The sequence below is a fragment of the Anas platyrhynchos genome, chromosome 3 (assembly GCF_047663525.1).
Source record: "Anas platyrhynchos isolate ZD024472 breed Pekin duck chromosome 3, IASCAAS_PekinDuck_T2T, whole genome shotgun sequence".
Taxonomy (NCBI): domain Eukaryota; kingdom Metazoa; phylum Chordata; class Aves; order Anseriformes; family Anatidae; genus Anas; species Anas platyrhynchos.
The window spans coordinates 60,689,218-60,710,186 of record NC_092589.1 but is presented as its reverse complement, the minus strand read 5'-3'; the positions used below and the strand labels follow the sequence as shown (position 1 = coordinate 60,710,186).

The window sequence follows — 20,969 nt, the reverse complement described above, 5'->3', positions numbered from 1 at the left end:
GAGAACTGTTTTCATTCTCCTCTGATGCAAATCAATTTGAAGAGACTGGGAAAAAATATATTTTGTTTGAATTTCCCACTGACCGTAACATCAAATACTCCTTGATTTGCAACATGGAAATGTTCTCTACATTGCCACATTCTGCTGCTGTGTAGCTAAGGGGCAGCAGCCTCTCTTCCTTTTATCATTTTACAAGATTTATACTTTCGGTGCACCAGAGAGTGGGGGTGGGCATGCTCTCAGTGCTACTGAGCAACTGCTTGCTTAATCCTCAGTTATGCTGCTGACAAGCTGACTAATCCCAGTATCTGAAGTTCCAAGCAAGCTCTCTCCAGATGTATTAACCAGCCATAATGAAACAGGATCTAACACATACACAAACTAAGCAAAAGATAAGAAGTCTGGGGAAAGGTCTCAGCACCTAGATATTTCTGACATCATTGCCAAAAAGAAATCCAAGTAACTCTAATAGCAGCTCTTCTGAGAGTCTGATCCCTGCACATATTATCACATGTTAAAAGAGAAACTGGATGTTTTGAAGTATGGCTAGTTCCTCTGGAGCATTAAATAACCCTTCTTTTCTTTTGCAGCTTTCCTGAAGCTGCTTCTAGCTCACCCTAGATGTATTGCTAGGGAAAGACTGCATGGAGCAGGCAAGACCCTGTTGCCAAGTAAACTCATCAGCATTGTTACTTACAAGGATGACTAAGAATGTAAGCAACAGTTCTGTGTATTTTTTCCTGCAATGCCATAAAGTCAATGCATTAAGCAGTGTGACTAATTTCTGTCCCCTGGATATGTGTCTCATCCTCTCCCATCAGCTGGGATACAAGTATGGTACTGCTTCAGACAGTATAGGAAATTTTATGGCAGAATAGTCTGAGTTGGTTATTAGTGCATGATAGAAAGGTAATAACAATGAAAAGCGATTTGTACCTTGAATGAATGCTGAGATAAGGGAGTGAATTCCCACACTGGCCTCAGAGAAAGATGACTTAGGCTGAGGGGAACTTTTCCCTTATTGAAGAGTACCTCACTGTGTCAAAGGAGCACTGAAGTTGCCAACACTATTCACTTTCAATAGCCAGCAGGCTTTCCAGTATCTGGTGCCCAGGCTCCTTTGGACTTCTAGTGCCTCGCAGTCATCACCCAGAAGGTCAGCAGCTTGTGCAAGGTGAGACATGCTTACACTGGCCAGTTCTGCAATTGCATCAGTAAAGCACGCAACACAGCACTGCTATCAGTTAACCCAGCAACAACACGGTCCTGCTTGGAGCTAAGGCCTTGGCTCATCTTCTGCAACTGCGGCTGTTCACATGCAGAAGTACACACTTCCTGGTTAAATTCTGTTTGTTTTCCTGGTTGTATCAGGGATGTCAATGAGGAAAATCAGGTGTTTAACAGCTACTGAATATCTAGCTCTTGGGCTGACTATGGCTGAAGCATGCTCTTGAATATCTTTAAATCTCAAACAATGAGAAAGGAAGGTGTGCCATGATACTTAAAATCAAAATATTCTGAGGAGGGGAGAAGCACCACTCTATTAAGTTGTGGGGAAAATGGTTTGGTTGGAAGGGATCTTAAAGATTGTTTAGTTCCAATCCCCCTGCCATGGGCCGGGACACCTCCCACCAGACCAGCTTGCCCAAAGCCCCATCCAGCCTGGCCTTGAACACCTCCAGGGATGGGGCAACCACAGCTTCTCTGGGCAACCTGTGCCAAGGCCTCACCACCCAGTCAGTGAAGAATTTAATCCTAATATCTTACCTAAACCTATCCTCTTCTAGTTTAAAGCCATTACTCCTTGTCCTATCACTACACTCCCTGACAAAGAGTCCTTCTCTCACATATTCATAAAAATTCAGATTAAGTAACAGCTATAAAAAAGGTACAGCAACAATGAATCCCGAGATGTGCATGAATTACAAGATCTACTTTAAAGATGTAATAGTCCCTCCGGAATGATACTGCCTATCTAGCATGATCGATTTTCTGAATGCTACTAAATGCAAACTGGCAAAAACATGGAATGTAAATGATAGTTAATAAGAAAAGCAACAGCAAAACAATACAATAGGCCTTACCTAGCTGTTTTTCTCGTTCTTCTCTCCTTTCTCTAGCAAGCCGTTGCCTGTCATCGACCTTTAGTATTGGTGAGTAGTCTGCAAATGGAAGGAGAAGAATATTAATTATACAGTATGAAATCCAATAGCAACATAAACAAGTTTTTAGGGGAATGAATATTAAGCACCTGTTATCATTCTACTTTCAAAATAGATCCCATTTCCTGAAATCCCTCTTATGTAAAAAATATAGAACAATTAAGAAACTACAAATGTGCTGTAATTATCAAGATGTAAAACACTCCCCCAAAATGGACTACGTTGTAACCCTGAATGTTCCAAGCAAGACTGCTGCCTGTGAAAACTCATGAGGAAAATGTTTGATTCTTTTTTTCCTAGCTTAAAACAACTTGGCTGCTTGAAAGCACTCTGACTAAATATTGTTCATTATTCCATAACCTCCTTCCAAAATGCATTCAGAGGAAATTCTCCAATTATAATGCAGCACCCTCTTCCCACCAGTATTGCCTCAGAAAACAAGTCAGTCCTATTCCACACGGCTGGAGAAGCTCAGTGTGCATGCAAAACAGGTCGGCTCAAAACACTGTCGCAGTTCTGGTTGAAGTTCTGAAGAGTGAGAACTCAGACAGCAGGATACTGATCTCCTACAGATGTTGTTTGTGCACGCATGTGTCAAAAGCTCTGGCTGACATGGTAAGACAGTGCAGCACGTACATGGAATGGTGCAATACCAGTAAAGAATGAGAGAATTTCCTCAACTATCTTTTTAAGTTGTGACTTAGTCCCGCAATTTGTTTAAAAATATCTGCCACTTGACGCTTGGATCACAGCAGTAAGACCAAGGGTACTATGAAAAATCTGTGTCAGAGCCATTCTTGACTACAAAATTCACGTTTGGTTGGAAAGTATCATGTGCTCAGTGTCACAAAATAAGTTATCTGGAAAACAACAAAATGCTAAACAGCTAACATCCTACTTCCAGTCTCAGCAGTGGAGCCAAAGACCAAACAGGAAAAAAATCTGAGCTCCTTATTCATCTCAGCATGCTGCCAAAACTAATTTCCTACTCATCCTTAGCTTCTTCTGTTAAACTTGGAAAGCTGTTGATTTTTTGCTTTTTCACTAGCACTGAAAAAGTCCGCTTTGAACAAAAACAAGCAAAGAAACAAACAAACAAAAAGTCATAGAAAATAAAAAAGCTTTATGTGTATAATGAAGCAGTACGATTTATTTTAATATGGATGTGAATTATATTGTTTAATATTTCATGTTAAAGTAAAGAAGTATGTGGAACTTCCTGTAACCATGGAAGTGCACATAAAAACAGAGATATCTATAACTGAGATGCTTTTCATTATTCAGCAGGAATACATAAATAAGCAGTCTGCACAAACATGTAAAGTCAACCTATTTGTGTGTGCAGACTGCATACCTATGAAAAAAATACTAGAAAAACAATGTCATAAAAATGAGGTTTAAAAATATGTATGTGCAGAAATAAATCCCTGAAGTAGGGATGTTAGACTGACTTTTACACAGTTATTTGAATTAGCCAAAAGTCAGCAGTGTGTATTTCATACTCCAGCAGAAGTTTCTGCATCAGGATGACTTCTTGAATGAAAGACTCCACTGGCGGCTAGCTTCAGTTTAGCTACTCTTAAATTCTTTTCAGTGAAAAATGTCCATCTCAGCAATGGCCAGAGAATACAGCCTCAATTAATGGTGTCAGTATTGATGAAAAGAGCAGCTGGCAGAAATCCCACTGCACAGCAGGTAGGAAGAAGAACATTCAAACATTATAGCTCCGATGAAAGGTACAAGAAGTGAACAAGTCACCAAAGCCAAAGATAATCCATCACCCAGCTACGGATCAAACCTTTAACGCTGGTTAAATAGCACACAGTGCTGCCATTTATGAAGCTCCATCTAGCCATGCCATTGCACAGATTTGCCCAGTGTACGGTAGAAATTAACATTAGGTTGATATTGAGAAACGCGCTGACTTGCATGCAGCCTCTTCAGCATGCAGACGCAGGTCAAAAGGGTAGTAATATTCCTTCTCTCTTGTGGCTGGCACACAGAAGTCACAAAACATGAATTTCTATATCATGAGTAATTAGTGCTACTGGAATAATGCACACCCAATACGAATTCCCCTGGAAAACAAGGATTCCCTTCAGGGGCTGTCAGCAAAGTCAGTGTAACATTGAGTTGACAGAGTGATGAGACCCTGGGGAATAATATGAAATCCCACTTCTTTCAGAACGTACTATTTTCCTTCAGTTTTTTTCCTACTTTCTTGAGAGGAGATTTCCCAATCAGGGGAGAGGAAGCAAGTCTTCAAAGAGGCAGTAGGGTTATACGGACAGGCAAACTGAAAAGGTCTCCCTTAAGAATTCCTAATTACAAGCCATAGGAGGAATAAAATAAATTTTTAAAACTGCCCTCTGACATTCTGTTTCAAGATATCCAATTATTTTTTCTGTATCACACACCTGACAGTGTCCACACCACCCCCCCTCCCAGCACCCCAGGCTGTTAGAACAATACCAAGGAATTCATGAGAAGTTGCAGGCTATGCAGAATGTGAGCATATTTTCAGTACAAGAAATATATATATTTAATACATTTGGGGGCACAAAGGAGTAGATCAATATTGGCACAAGGAAACCACATTTGTAGCACACCAGCCATCATGCTGCCTTTGCTCTACTGGTAGTTGGACCAAGTCTTACAGTATTAGTTAAAATGTCTTTCCCAGGCCTTGATGATGAGTTTTCATAGTTGGGCTACAAGCCCAAACTCAAACAATTGCATTATGATATGCTGAGACCCCAAGTACATAGCTTCAAATTGCTGCAAAATAGAAAGTTCACTGGGACTGCTCCCCATTTCATTTCTCCTGTCTCTGTTAAGAACCCACCAGGCAAATACCAGGGGACTGGCATTTTAGTGGGAATACCAGGACATACAAGTTCATCGAGCTCAGATTCATCATAATGCAGTAGCTTTACATTGCTGCATGAGGAAGTGGGAAATGTCATTTGTAATGAGCCCCGTCAGAATTCCTCAATTCTTACAGAAAGGGTTGATAGCTGGGTGAGTGCAAAGCCTTAGAGAGGACACTCCAGGACGACCATGCTGCTGCAACAAGTTGCAGTCTGGTTATGATGCGAAGCATGGAAACTCATGCTCAGAAACCTGTTCCGCTACGCTTCACTAGGTTTGTCATAAGCAGAGCTGTAAGACAGAGCATACAAATACTTAACATTATGCCAGAGAGGGACATTTGGAGATTAAATAAGCTATAGTTCTACTAAGGGAAAATTAATTTTGTACCTATTGCTGAAATTCTGTGCCTGAATAGCACTTTTTGTGAACTTGTAGTGCTTACCATGAGTTCATTTTTTTAAATTAATTAATTAATTTATTTATTTATTTTTACCAGTCCACTTAAGTAGCTTAGGTGCCATAGTTTTACTGTTGTTGGTTTGTTTGTTTGTTTTCTCCTCACCCCTCAGAAATTCAGCATTGAAATGCCAGTCTTTTTTTGGTCCTTCCTTATATTAAGAAAAGGAAAACATGGCCTTTTCAAAGCTTCCAGATAATTAACACTGAACTCTCAAACTCAGTTGGCATTTGTAGAAATTACAACCTTTGAAAAATTCCAACCTAGCTATCATATGTAAGAATTATATATGGCCAGTCTCTACAGCTCGAGTGACTACCAGCTGTACTCAGTGTGACTTCAAAACTACCTCAGACTACCACCAGTCTTCACATACATCTATAATCCTCTCAGCCTCTTCTTACAAATGGCTACTTCCTTTCTGTCCTCGACTCCTAGGGTTCCAATTTCTCGCACTACTGAAACTAAAAGAAACAGAGTGGAAAACAACAGCCAGCTTGTTTGCTAGTTCAGGGGGGAGCTGCCGGGAGAAATATGTTAGCCACAGCATTATTTGAAAAGATACATGCTTGGATCTCAAAAACCCTTCCCTCTGTCTAGCTCCCTGCCCACTCTCACGCACACATTCAGAGTTTCCTGTGTTTCCCTTGAATCCTAATATTTGTTCAGCCTGTAGACACCTTCCAGACAATGACTTCCTTTACAATGACAGCTGTCACTCCTGCTGCAAACAGTCTCTCCTTTCTGACTCAAACAATGTTTGACATACAATTCTCATGCAGCCTAAAGGACAAAAACAGCTCTCAGGAATCCTCTCTTCAAGGCAGGGACTCTGATCAGCTGGGCGCAGAGCTGAACCCTGCGCCCAGGTGTTTGCACCCCCTCCTACACAGCAGCACAGATGAAGGGAGCATGGGAGCATCTAGGACACCCGCCTCAGAAGTGAGGGATGGGGATTAAACTACTGCAGGATAAAATGGGTATTAAACACTGTACAACTCCAGGAGCTGTGTTTTCATCATAAAAGTGGGTCACGTTAATGCATTCTCTCCTGCTCTTCCCACTGCCTGACCGAGAGCAGTCAGCTCCTGGTGCTGCAGCCAGCGCTGCCTGACACGGGGTGAGCTGAACTCAGGCAGCACCGGGACTGCTCCCCTGCAGGGACAGAGTCCAAAGGCACCCAGACTGGGGATTGGGAAGATTCTGTCAGGGTGAAGCAGCAACTGAGCTGCCAGGCTGCCCAGGAATTGAAGTGGGGGTCCTTACAGCATGCTGAGCCCTCAATAGCACAAACACCTATGCTGCAACACAGGCAAAACACAGGTATCTCAGTGGTGATCTGGGTCTTGGTCTAAGCATGCAAATGGAACAGACACATGGCATCAAGGATTACTTTAAGCATTTTTGTACATCGTCTTAACTGTGTAAGTGCAGCATTAGTGAACTCTGAATTAAATCCACACAATATACCCATCAGGTGGGGTGTGGAAATGACAAACATCTGCCTGCTGCACAGAGTACACTACAGAAGATGGCATACTTTGTGATTAGCGAGGAAGAGCCTAACAGAAGCATTTTTAGAAAGTCCACAACAGATTCTAGTGCAAGCCCAGATGCAAGTACAGTGGCTTCCGTAACCTTATCTTGCTACCCAGCTCGCATTCCTAAGCTGCACTAAACCACAAGGAGCTTTTTTATTTTTGCTTCTTTGTGAACACAGACTCCAGCCTAACTAAATATGAACAGTCACAGTTTTGACTGAAACATTAAGAGAGGTATAAGAGCATAAAATGTCTTAAATGTCCTTAAAAGGAAGACCTCTGTTTTTAAAGTACCATTGAGGCAAATAGCTGTACAATGTGAAACATGCAGAAGGGCATACCTGTTTTAGTACCAGTGTTGCTTTGTCCTGAAGTGAATTTCTTGTCTTGTGTTTTAGAACCTTCAGCTGCTAAAATAAGGAAAAAAAGAAAAAAGGTGTAATTAACCATATTGCTAGACAATACCTCTCTTTTTCCCTTCTCAGTGATGCTTTGGAAACCACTACTTCCAAAGAACAGATCTTTTTTTAAATTTTATTTTTAAACTAAAATTTCCCTCCTGAAGCAGCTGAATGGATCACAATGATAAAAACAAGTTAGTGGAAATAACTGAATGAAACCACAGGCTAACTTGGAAAGAGCAAACATATTGCAATGCAGGGCGAGAAAACTGTGTTGGTACAGGTGACTCACATACCCTAGGTTTCTGAAGGTATGGTACAAGATACCAGTAAGAACTTCACAGACTTCACAATTACTAATGCACCCGTTACCCAGAACTGAACAGAGAACAATTTATGACCTAAATGAAGTCTCAGTGAGGAGAGATTTCTTAATATTTTTATTAGACATTTAATCAGGCCCTAGAAAGAGAGAATTCTAGTGCTCTGAGTGCCCTTTCAGTGACTGTTTATAAAGGAAAACGAAAAGATTCATTATCATACTTCAGATCACCACCACATCCTTGGCTTAGCACCTACTTACTTGAAAACTAAGGCAGGAAATTAGATGCCACAATTTTCTCAGCTTACGATTCATCTTCAAGAGCTCCACTACAGGAGCATTTGATTCCAGAGCACTACAATCTGGGATGAGTGCACAGACAGACTGTAATAACTCTAAAAACCCCTCCACAGACAGCTAGGAAGTATTTGCAAGCAAGGATAAAAAAAAAGTTACACTGATATAGCTGAGAGGAGGAAAAAACAAAACAAAATTAAACACTCAATTAAATGAAAATCTCTCTAGGAATGAGAATTGGAAAAAAATGTTTAGCTTTAAAAACCTAAACCAGCATTCCTGCATTAGTTTCACTTTAAAAAGTGAAATTTTAAGTTGTACAAAAAAGACAATCCTCTTCTATATTGGAGGGAACAGCTACATTAAGTCTCTTTTAATCCATACAAAAAATGCTGTTGAACCTAATGAATACTGATTCCAGCTCAGAATGAGAGCAGGCATAACATGGCATAACAGGCAGCCAAACAAAAGATTTTAGCACTTTGCTGTTTTAAAAGGCCTCATGCTTAGGATTCATTCTACCAATAAGCAAGGCCACAGATTTTTGTGAAACAACCTGAGCAGCACTGAACACTGGCACTTCTAAACTTAGTAGGATCTGCCATTATCAAAAAACATACTTTGTCCTTTCAATGTTCCAAATGGGTGGAACTACACCTGAAAATGAGTGTTTTATTCAGAGTAAATGCATTTATATATAAATATACATATATAATATCTTACTAAGAAAGTACCACCTTAGTTTGGGGGAGGAAACTGACTGTGCTCCTGCCTGAAACAGCTATTTAGAATATTCTCAGAGAAAGACCCGCTGTCATGCTTGAGGAATCTACGTCGTGAGCTCATTTACCTTTGAATAGTGCATCATGTGATAGAAGAGGAAACTGCTGTAAATATTAAAAATACTGTTTCTGAGCATTAGTGAGAGCACTGATCTTCTAAAAGCTTTAACACAAGACTCTCTGCATGCCTCCAACAGGGCATGTGCATTATTTTTCTCAAACACTGCACTGTCGGATTATGCGATACTCCTTTAATTTCAAAGCAATGGTTTAAGTGTCCAGATAATCCAGATAATACACTTGTAGCAGAGCCTAGCTACACAGAGCAACATTTCTTCCATATTTCCTTTCCTCTGACTCTTCCTTGGAATATTTTGACATAGTTTCAGAACATAGGCACAGGACCACAACAAGCGATGAAGAAAAGAACAGATGGCACAGCCATGAATTTTAATGACGCTGGATATCGAATAAGAACTGGCATGAGTATTAAGAAGCCAGTGCATGTGTACTCCCACACAAAATACTTCTTGGTCTAAAGACACAAACAGACGATCAGAGAGACAACTAAGCATCTAAAATCCAAATTTACATATTGACAAAATTGTTTCCAGCAAGACTCAGTAACCTAACACATGCCAGGAGAGACACCATTCAACTACCTAGTACTTGCTCTGTTGCTTATCTTGAACTACTCTCTTCCCAAGGAGCGAAAATGATTATTAACAGAAGCATTAGAAATAAGAGGATATTTTTCTGTGCAGCATTCTGGAAACATAAAATGTTGAAGACAGACTGAGTAATAGTGCAGATACATGGGGGAAAACAATTACAGAACCAGAGTTGTTGAGGCTGGAAAGGATGACGAAGCCTATCCCTCTGCTCAAAGTGGGGTTGCCTACAGCGGGCCATGCCCCATTGGGTTTTTGAACATTGCCAAGGATGGAGACTCCACAGCTTCTCTGGGCAACCTGTGCCACTGTTTGGCCACTCTTCACAGCAGAAAAGTTTTAATTATGTCTGAATGGTATCTCCTGTATTTCAGTTTTGTGCCTCTGGTCTTGTCTCTGTGTGTCACAGAGAGGAGTCTGGCTCTGCCTTCTTCACTCCACCCCACCAGGCATTTTCTGATGTTTCTTCTGATTTTTTTTCCCTAATGCTTGCCTCGCTTCTCCCCTCTGAGGCATACAACCCTGATGTGCTTGCCCTATCACATTGGCAAGGGTCTGAGGCTCTGGTCCTCTGAGGAAGGCCGCCAGCCACAGCGCAGAGGCAGCTCTGCTACAGGGCCTCTACCTCCAGAAGCAGCACCCTGAAGAGATGGCATGTGGTGTGAGGGGGCACTTGGAGACCACAAACAAAAGATGGTGCTTGGACCAGTGACAGGTTCGGGGCACACCCAGCACCCCTCACAGAACCGCACCCTGTGGGTGTTGGAAATGGGGAACCGAACCAGGGCTGCAGTAACGGGAACGAGCACACACACAGGTTAGCCCAAGGCACGTGGCCACCACACGTCCGCCATTTCAGACACCTCAGGGCACAGGGTGCGCTGTGCGGTGAAGTGGGCACGGCCTTCCACTGCGTGCTCTAATTCCACGAGTGTGAGGCAGAAGCAGTGAAAAACAGCCAGGAGAAAAGACCCTGCTAGGACTGAGGAGGAGGGACTAAAGGGAGTCTGTCCCCTGAAACCATGGCTGGCTGGCACTTTGACCAGTTCGCAAATGTCGCTGTGTTGGGAGAGCTACATTCAAAGTGCAGATACAGCTCAGGGCTGACAAAGTTTTCTAGCTTGGATGCCAAACCACAATAACACCTAACTCCTAAATACCTGGCTTAGCCTAAAAGTCTGAGCATTCGGCACCTAGCTGTTCTGTTTGAAAGCAACAGCACAAAGTTTTAAGACTAAAGAGTTAAGTTTGGATGTGAAATTCCCTCTAATGGCAAAACTGGAATGTTTATCCTACTGACAAATCCATGTGAGCCAGGATCCTGGCGGTGGATACAGAGGCAACAAAGTCCAACACAACTGAAAGCTTTCTTACTGCTCTTGACTTTTGTCTTTTCTGACATCCACAGATGATGAACGTGACCTCGCTGACATGTACACATGTAAATACCACTCTTCATATTTACAGTAAAACATCTTGCAAATCTTTAGCGTTTCTTATTCCTTGCATCATCAATAGCATCCATGTATATACTTGGCGAAGCAATATATTAAGCAATGCCTTAATGCTGTTTATTGCTCTAGGAGTAAGCGCTGCGTTCATTCCATACCTGCACTCCAGGCTGATCTTCTACTTGTATTTTAAGATTGGAAACCTAGGAACAGAGGACAGTGATCTCTCTAGAGATATAGGTCAGAAAGATCTATGGTTGGCCAAAACATTTATAAGATGCATGCAGCTTGGTTGATAGATAAAAGGTAAAATCATGCCACTGGATGTCTAATATCAAAGCCTTCAGAGTAAGTTTGGACAAAGTTATGGTCGCTCTCTGCCTCCGAAATTTGGGACACAATAAACCTTCAAAAAAAAAAACAAAACAAAAAAAAAAAGCATCAAAAACAAACAAACAAACAAACACACACCACCACACATGCATGCTTGTTAAAGGTAATAGTTTTCACAAAATCCACTTGTCAGTAACAAGACGAGCTTGGGGAGAAGTGGGCCCGGCAATCTGCTTCAGCACAGCTGGAGACAAACATTTCCTAGCACCTCTGCATGGTGCCGGGGGTCGGGCTGACCCTGGACACAAGCACCTCCTGACAGACCTTCTTCCTCCAGCTGTGCCTCAGCTGAACGCCGAGCCAAGGCTGCTCCTTGCTTTCATTTATTCCCTTTATGCAGCAAGCACACGGTGCAGCCCACGCAGCTCAGGACCTGTACATGCTTTTTCATAAGATTATTTGCTGAGTGTAAAAAGAGGACACCAACAGTCAGTGTCCATTTTGCTTTTGTAAGCTCTAGTGCACGTGTACAGAACAGTTATCAGAGTCCTTCAAAACAAGATAGCAAGAAAATTCTTTTACTTTCAGACACCACAAGCTACAGGAGGGCCCTGCTGAGGAGCACGAAGATGGATCAAGCAGAGAGACCCAACCACAAAAATCTGAACACAAAACCAAACCCTCTCATCACTGAAATTCATTTGTATGTACTATTCACAACAGCTGTGTCTAAGGGGTTTGCTCTGACACTTGAACTGTGCAGAAACACAGGTACCGAGCATCAGCATTTTTGCACATATAAAGTATCTCCTTCTTCTCCCCTCCACGGGAAAGAAAAAAAAAAAAAAGAAAAAAGGAACTTAAAGCTTCCATTCCAATACCTGATGGCTTGTAGGTTGCTGCCAGCCCCCAAAGAGAAGGCTCAGCTTGGAGCAGCACTGGGGGTGAGCTCAACCCTGAGATTTTTTCACACAACAGGATGGGGAAGCAATCATTTGCTTCCAGAGAAGAGAAGACTGTAGGACTGAGGAAGAGGTTGCAGAAGGGACAAGAGTGTGTGCTGTTGATGTGAATTTTGCAGCAACTCAGTCCAGGCGGTGTGAGCCCATTGTGGGGCCAATGGTGCCAAGGCAGTGGTGGGTGGCACAGTGCTGCCATCCTTTCAAGTTAGACCCCTGGGGGCAGAGCAGGACTGAAGCACCAGGGAGGAAAACCTATGCCCTGCACACTTACTGTCACGCCCCCTCTCCTCCATCCAAACCCAGAAACCCTCTTAAGAGCCCTGGTTTATATGGTTCATAAATGGAGGCTAGAAAAACTTTCCTAACAGACCTACCACTTCAGAGGAAAAACTGAAACACTTCCAAACCAATATCCTCAGGCTTCTTAATCCAAATGCTACAGAAAACTGTTAATAAACTGGGTCTGCTTAAGCCATTAGAGCTTCAAGCGAAATCCTTTTGTAACAAAGTGTTCTCATTAGCAACACCCTTCATAAAATTATTTTTAAAAGAAAAAGAGAAAAGATTTACAAGGGTCTGCCCATTACCATAGCACTAAGGCTGTAAAAACTGTGACACTTGAATTCACAAAAAAAGCTTAAATGTAACACATTTAAATGATACCAAACTAAGACCTCTACTTCCATTTTAAAAGAAGAGATGCACCTTTTGGTTGGATGTCAACACTTCAATTCTCTTGTTAAGGGAGGTAGGTTGATGGAACTGTTGAAGGAACTGGGGTAAAATGAAGAGCACTTGCAGACAATAGACCCGTTTGCTATTTTGAGTATAGTTAATATGTGCCTTCACAGTTTAAGACATAAGCTTTTTGAAATTTATAACATTAGCAGATGGAAAATACCCATTCTTTTAAAGTCTAAACTGCAGTATTTGCATAGTACATTCACAAATATAGGTTTGACTCAAAGGAGTGATAGAGTAATTAGAATTTATTTTTACTCACTGAAACAGTAAAGCAAAGTTTACACCTCACTTAGATGTGCCTAGAATTAATTTTACATGCATTAGAATAATTTCTATTCTTAGAAGCTTGAAGCTGGAATACATCTGCTCATAATTCCAGTGCTGAGGAACTTAATGTCTGATTTGCAAATATAAGTAAGTTAAAAGATACCAAGCTACAGTGACTATTCCGAATTTCTTTCCTCTGGCACTCATCACAGAAGTCTACCATCAGAGCTGCCATACAAACACAGTCACTGACACTCCTCAGTCTCTACTGTCCTGGCTGAACTAAGCAGAAATGAAAACTTCTCAGCATTGCTGTTTACTACTCATGAAGTAGTATAGAAGTTGCTGTTGTCTTCATTATATTATAGACTCGGAAGATAGATAATTTTAAACTGTCACAGCTAATTCATCACTAAGTTGTAACACACTTAAAAATGGAAGCATGAACAGATTTCTTTAGAAACAATCCACAGACAAAATTGGATATCACAAGTATCTACAAAAAAAGGGACACATGGGGATTTTTTTTAAGTTAAAACTGTGTAACTGCTCTACTATTCTAAAAAATTACTTTTGGCTTACTGCATTGACTTTTTAAAGTACTGAATTCTGAAATACTAAATACCATAGGACAACACAGCAACCTGAGCGGCTTTGCAGGAAGAACCCTTATGCTGCTTAGGCTCTCAAAGAAAAAAGAAACACAAAGCTAAATGTAATGGCATTTATAAAAATGTGAATATTCACAATATTTGTTCTGGATAATTATATCAGGTCATTACACTGCAATATAGAACAGCAACATCAACATTAGAGGAACACTGGAAAAAAAGGTCCCTGTTAGCTACTGAAGAAGCCCGTGCTGCCAAGCAGGGATTCTGGCTGGCAAGTCTGGCCAGATCCAGATGAGAGACATGAAAGGAAGCTTTTGAATTACGCATCACCAAAATAAAAGCCAAGATGCTACCTGCTGAGGGTTAGCAGAGCGAGCTCATTTCCAGATTCCGAACCCCAACATCATGTGCTCTGCAGCCTGTCCCAGGCAGTGTACAAACACTGGGCAATATCAGACCTACAACTGTTAGTTCGTGATTCTTTTCCTCAAGGACAAAACACTTTCACTGCAGGTGCAAGAGTAGCAGCAGCTCGCCTCCTGACTTGGGAGTGCCGTGGGCAGCACTGGCTCCTGCTACGGCAGACAGACCCCCATGCCAGGACCTGCTCCTGCAAGCTGCCCTAATGGCTGTGTGTTTAAGGCTGCCCCAGAGGACGAAAGGGAACACCTGTACATTTCACTGGGTGAAAGTCACTTTTCTGGACTTTGACCAGCGAGCTTGCTCCAGACAATGAGGTAATTCCTGTGAGAGCGTCCAAGTCACGAGGAAGCTGACACCTACCCCCGGGAACTGGAGAATTAGGCACAGACCTGTCTGCTTTCACCGTCGCGCTGATCCCAAGGTCGAGCCACTGGAGCCGGGGACAGCACCTTGAGCGTGCATTATTTGATACCCCCTCGCTCAGAGGGCACAGTGACCGCTGCGTGTTGCAGCCTTTGCTTTCTACAGCAACACGGACAGCAACTCCAGTAATGGCAATATGGGGATGGAGAGATGGGAAAAATTGATACTTTGCTATAGATTGCTCTGTTAAGCAATTTGATCCCAAGAGCTAAGTATTTTTGAAAACAAAGCAACCTCTTTAGTCTCAGCTTTGCAATAAGAGAAGGTAATGGCTTCTCTGCCTCTCCCCCCAAAAAAAGTAAATACAGAAATAAACTAACAAAACCAAATCAACAACCACCAAAACAAACAACAACAACAAAAAACGTTATTTTGATACAATACGTATTTTTAATTAAAAATAATATTCCATGAAGTGAACTGTACCTAAGGTTAGTTCAGGAGACTCCCACGAGCTCACAGCCTGACGCTGTGCTTTCGGTGGCAAGAAGCCAGCCCGCTGACATACACAGGCCATCACACCCCTGCTGAACTCGGTGCATAACTATGCTCTCCTCCGTGCTTTCAGCTCTTCCCAAATTTGTCCGGGCCGCCGTGGCCTGACAGGACGAAGCACCACGAGGCGAACAGCTTCCAGCCGCCCGCTCCGCCACCCTGACACAGCGCAGGCCTGTGGCGGGCGGTGGCACTTCTGCCATGGCAACGCCACCAGAAGCCAGGCACAACTGTTTGTGTGTCTCGTGGTAATTAATCCCTTCCTACCGGAGCTGTTGCCATATGGGGACGTCCCCCTACGGGCACACCATATCCGGGCGGGGGGGTGTACCCCACGTGAGGATGAGCTCTGCTGTCTGCGTAATAAACTGGTAACTGCACTCAGTCAGAAGATGCTTCTGGCATTTTTCACCCCAAAACAGGTTGCAAGAATTTTAAAGAAACACAAAACACTGAAAAAATATAGTAAAATGAAGTGACACAAACCTTGCAAGCAGAAGAAAGGAGGTTCAAAACCAGCACAATTCCCTTTCAAAGCCTTCTTTCTAGTAAAGTTGTCTCCTCACGCAAGGATACAAAAGAGGCCTATAACACAGCTCTCCTTCTGACCACTTCTGACCACAAAATGCTTTTAAGACACATCCACCAGCTCTCTGACCTTCCGAGTACCCCAAAGAGCTTCTTCCAGCAGCCCTCTGCACTCCTAATTGCAAGCCTGTCCCACGAAAGCCAGTTCCCTTTGTGTTCCACCCCTACCAAAAGCCACCTACAATACAGAGATCTCAATTAGCCAAGATTTCAACTCCTTTTCTTTAAATTACTTTAAACTCAAAATCACTGTGCCTGCCAAACTAAGTGGGCTCCTGGCCTTCATCCCATAACTGCTTTAAACAGCTCTTCAGCTTCAGAGGCTGTTGCCTCTGTGAAGAGGACTGTGTTGCAAGGGAAGGCTTGTTTGGGAAGAATAAATGAGGGCTCATCACAAGGGAAAGGGGGCATCAGCCTAGCCTGTAGAATTAAGGATACGTTCAGCTTACCGTCAGCAATGACAAAAACACATCTGCAAAAACAGACAAGTGACTTGGAGACTGAGAAGTGTGTTACTCCCAAAGGAACAGGGGCCGACAACTGGCTTTCGGGAGACCCTCTCAAACCTTTTACTAAAGAATCACCAGAAACAAGGATGCTCAAAGCACAAGAAAGGGGGATGGGGGGCAGCGGGGAGGAAGCAGTGTTGTTTAATGCTAACATCTAGGACATTTAGTGCTCCTTGCAGAGGACAGTGGGGTAATACTGAAGCTGACTGTAATTGCCTATGGAAGCTGCAGAGATTCCTGCAAGATGCAACTTCTTAAATATCCACGACCTTGTTTGCTAAGGAAAAAGTTAATTGCCATGTGGGTTTCATCTACTGCCTCAGCGTGCTGAGCTAGCTCAGGTACTGACAGCAGGAGAGCTGGGTCAACACCAGGCCAACACGAGAGCTCCTCTTGGCTGAGAAGCAAAGTTAAGCATTACCCTGAGACCGCCACACCGCTTCTGGCACCTAATTATCTTCACACAGCATCACGTTAGGCCGCTTAGATTAATGTCTGGGACATCCACTGGGATTTCTCTCCTAAAGGTAAGTTTTGGACCACCTACAAGCTGGTGGGTTCAGTGCAAGCATTGTGGGGAACTGGTCCAGTGCTGCAGAGCTTCCTGGGCAAGGTTCATGCATTTTGCATGGATGTCCAGACTTACCCTTCCAGCCTTAATAAAACACAGCATGAATTATGACTGCCAGTCTCTATAGCAACAACCTGCCTCAGCTAAAGACAGCAGGAAGAGGTACACAGAAGCCCAGTTTTGTTTACACACCCTGTTCTGTGCAGACAATGATTTCTGAAACATTTAAAGTTGCAAAGACTGCATGCTGTTCTTCAGCAGCTAAGTTCCCGGACCCGTGCGTCCAAGCCATTGCCCTCATCAAAGCCACACTTGCCTGAGGAAAAGAGGCAATTTTCCGCACGCCTGCCTCTTCCTGCAGTGAAAGGTCACTAGAGTGGATGCTGTAACTGCTTAGGGGAAGAGCAACACTCAAGTTTTCTCATTGTTCTCCTGCTCCTTATATAAAAGGTATTTCCTATAACTGTAAGCCACATAGAACAAGCATTTAATATCATGCAAAATGCATATATTCTGAAACAGCAAAGCAAAAAGGAATGCTTCCTACCATTGCTGGGCAGAGAACAAAGCTGAAACATTGACTCAAAAAAATGTATTTCTATTGCATGACTGAGCCTTAATCACCTCATTCACTATCAAAAATAAAAAATGTACCAGAACCAGGCCGTCACATCTAAGGAGGCTCAAGATGAATGCAGCCACAACCAGTCAAGAGATTAACTAAATTATCAAGACACCATTTACTGAAAAATTTGTCTTTCAAGGTGACCATCACATCAGTTCAGGGGCCAGTTCTTTCCTGTAATCTTCACTGTGATTTTTTCCTCACTCAGCTGCCTGTAAGCAGGACTTCCTGGAAGGAGGCATTGCTTCACATACGAGCAGCAGGACCTCATAATTAATTACAGCGCTGCATACACAGAATTGAGGCTGCACAAACCAACCTAATTATTTCTGAGCTCTACATCTTTGGCTTTATAAACACACCATTCGTTTGTAAAGTTTTTCTGAAATTACATGTTTAACATTGCATATACCTGCATGCAATCCTCAAATAACACTAACATTTATTTTTAAGCCTCTCTAGTATGAACACATCAAGTGGTTATTAGAGCTCTTCTTTGGCTTTCTTGTTATGATAATAATTCATTATTTTAGGTACACTGATAAAACAAAGTGTATCTTTCCCCGGGTTCTTCGTGGGATCTCAGGATGAGTGCCAGAGTACATGGCAGTAGATCTTATCTTTGCATGCTGCCCCCAAATGTACATAACCTTTATCAGAAAGAAGATTTTGTTGCTCTACAGAAACTGTGCAGCTGATTTCTTAGAGACAGCCACAGACTACTCTAGCGGCAACACAAACATTTGTCATATGAAACTATTAATTCATAGCAAAGACAGGAAACATTTGAATTTCATGCATGTTTCCTTTTAGTTCCTTAATTACTGTGTCTGTTGCTTTCCAAGAATTTGCTTGTTAGCTGTTTTGGTACTTACACTGCCTGACTGCCATAATTTGCAGCTCTTACCCTTAGGAGGCATAAAATTCACTTTTTTTCACCCCCTCTGGTCTTCAGGGAAACCTTTTCTCTCTGATTATCCAGCTTTTACTTTAAAAGTGTTCTGTGATTTCAAAACCAGTCTGAAAGGATTCAGCAGTACTCAGGTGCTAACAACCCCTGAAAACTAAATCTTCCAGAGAAGTAACATGAGTAAAAAGTGGTTGCTACAGAGAATAGATCAAGCACAACAATTCTTAGTCTGCTTTCCTAAGGGAGCAAAAATGACAAAAAATCTCCCATTGGCTCCTCACAGTTCTTCTACTTGGATATACGTAGGTAGTGCAGCTATCCAACAAGTCAAAGGTGGTGTTAAAAAAGTATGATTGTCATTTCATTTGGTGCCTTCATTACCTGGGAAACCCCCACCATAGTGCTGGCTGGTTTGTATATAGTGGACAGGACAGAGAATATAAGTGTTAAACTTAGTGCTTTGTTCTTCAGATCTATTTTTATGCTGTATTACAAGAGTGAAATCACAGCATTTGTAAAGTAAAATGTCCAAGTGCTGTATCTTGCACTAATCAAGATCTATTTAACACCAAGTTTTAAACATTCAAGAATAAAAATCAGAAGTAATTTTAAACCAAACCCTTCAAGTGTTCGGTATTTTGCAATGAATGCCTAGAAGTTGCGACTAGAAGTTGCACAGACCTTTGTATTTGGACTAATGTTTCTAATAACTAAACTACAAACTGTTTACAATCCCAAAAGGTTTGTAGACACTGACCTGAAAAACAGTTTGCAATGCAGTTTCCATTAAGCTGTTCCTTCACCACTTTACATAAGCAGTACAGCTGAGACAGGTCAAAGCCTGACTTCATTCACCGTAGAGTAGCCTTACTGATGAGAGGGCTGCTAACTTCCAAGAACACAATCACATACTTAAAAAAAAAAAAAAAAACATACACAAATCTGTAGTATGTATAGGGGATATTAAATCAAGTTGCACAGGCAAGTTTTGTTGTGAGATTTCCTGACTTTTCACTGATTGAACTTGGAATCTTCAATGTGAACAAGCAGACTGCATTATGTACTGGTACATAGTAGTCACCTAAAACTAAAAAAAAAAAAACACACAAAAATGCACAAAAAATACCATAAACATAAAAATACATAGTTAATTTTATAGCCTCCCGCCAACAGATTATGGAAGCAGTTTAGGAAACCTAAATGCTGCGTTCTCTGACAAAGCTGATTTGGCAGACCAAGCTGCCCTACCACCAGATGGGGAAAACGACATGTTTTGCCAATATTTTCCTTTCCTTTTTGCCAGCTGCACTCCTCCTCCCCCTTCTCTACTGAACTGCATCCTTTGCTCTTTTCCTGATCTTACTGCCTCCTCCTCTTGTTCCTGAACCTGTTACCTTGCACTTCTCCCACCTTTCTACTTTTTACCCTTGTAGCTTTCTGGCCAGCTGCATTCCAACCCAAACACCTCCTCCCCACCTCTCTCTCGTGGCCTCAGATCACCTTCTCCTGCAGGTCCGTCCAGCAGTGGAGGAGAGCAAGCCTCTCTGCTCGGTGTCCCAGGTGCAGGAGCAGCCTGCAGAGATGGGAAGGAGCCCGGGAAAAGTCCTGCTCAGCCCTGGCAGCTCCGGGGAGGAGCGTGCTTGCTTGATCTGTGAGGACGGCAAGTCATGCGAACACTGATGAGCCCAAAGCTTTGGTGACAAAGGGTGCGGCCTCAGTTCAGCCAAAAAAAAAATGGACAAAAATTTAGCACTCCTATGTTTAATACGGCCCTATTAGCTATGAGCTCACTGTGACTTGTGTTGCCAGTTTGCATAGCTTTTCATGGAGACAGGAGGAAGCATTGCTATAAAATCAAACCTGTCCTTGAAGCTTGGTAGCTTTAAACCAGCCCTGAGACTGCTATTAAGATTTTTTTCAAGAAAAAAAAAAAAAAAAGGCATTATTTTGCCAAGTCTCATTCTTCAGATATTGGCCCAGTTGCTGAAGATGAGAGAAATAAAAGAAGCAAAAGAAGAACAGGACTTAGAAAAAGTGAAACCAGGGCTGAACCATTTAAATCTTGCAGAGTTATAAAGAGCCTGAAATGAGCCTCCTTCAATAGGAAATGTTATGCAACCTTAATTATTTGCCATCTGCCTTGTGAAATTCAAATCAAGCATAAGAAGGATAAAATTCTCACCCAGTTATTTTACCATGCAAAACATCTTGGTTTTACAACACCACCAGGAAAACGCTGCACAGCATTACAGCTCTTTAGCCCACAGAGGCTCTGTCTTTATTCTGGATGGAGAGGCAAGAGTTTACACCTCTGAGTCTCCTACCTCCTTGCAGCAGCTTAATGGTGAAGGACTGGTCAAAATAAAAATGAAGCAAAACTCTGCTATCACTAGGAGTGGAATAAATGCTGCATTTCACGAAGGGCGTCTGGGTTGTCCTTCAGAGACAATGAGAACGCGTTAACAGTAATTTATACAGTGGTTGGGTCTCTGTCTTTAAACACTAGATGTTTTACAAGGATTGCTAGACTAAACCACAGCATTCCGT

General features: G+C 42.3%; 1 protein-coding gene across 14 annotated transcripts in view; it reads right to left on the bottom strand.

Annotated features, from left to right (window-relative positions):
• The window catches only part of MAP7 (microtubule associated protein 7), a 110,568-nt gene that overhangs the window by 47,303 nt on the left and 42,296 nt on the right, over positions 1–20,969 (bottom strand). For 11 of the 14 annotated variants that reach the window (XM_027454472.3, XM_072035981.1, XM_027454466.3 and 8 more), the window contains 2 exons: positions 7,376–7,444; positions 2,085–2,162 (listed from right to left, as the gene is read on the bottom strand). In XM_027454472.3, the coding sequence (XP_027310273.1) occupies positions 2,085–2,162; positions 7,376–7,444 (147 nt within the window). Of the gene's footprint in view, positions 1–2,084; positions 2,163–7,375; positions 7,445–15,150; positions 15,257–20,969 lie in introns of those variants that run through there. The other 3 variants (XM_038175999.2, XM_038176001.2, XM_027454468.3) reach the window with 2 other exon arrangements.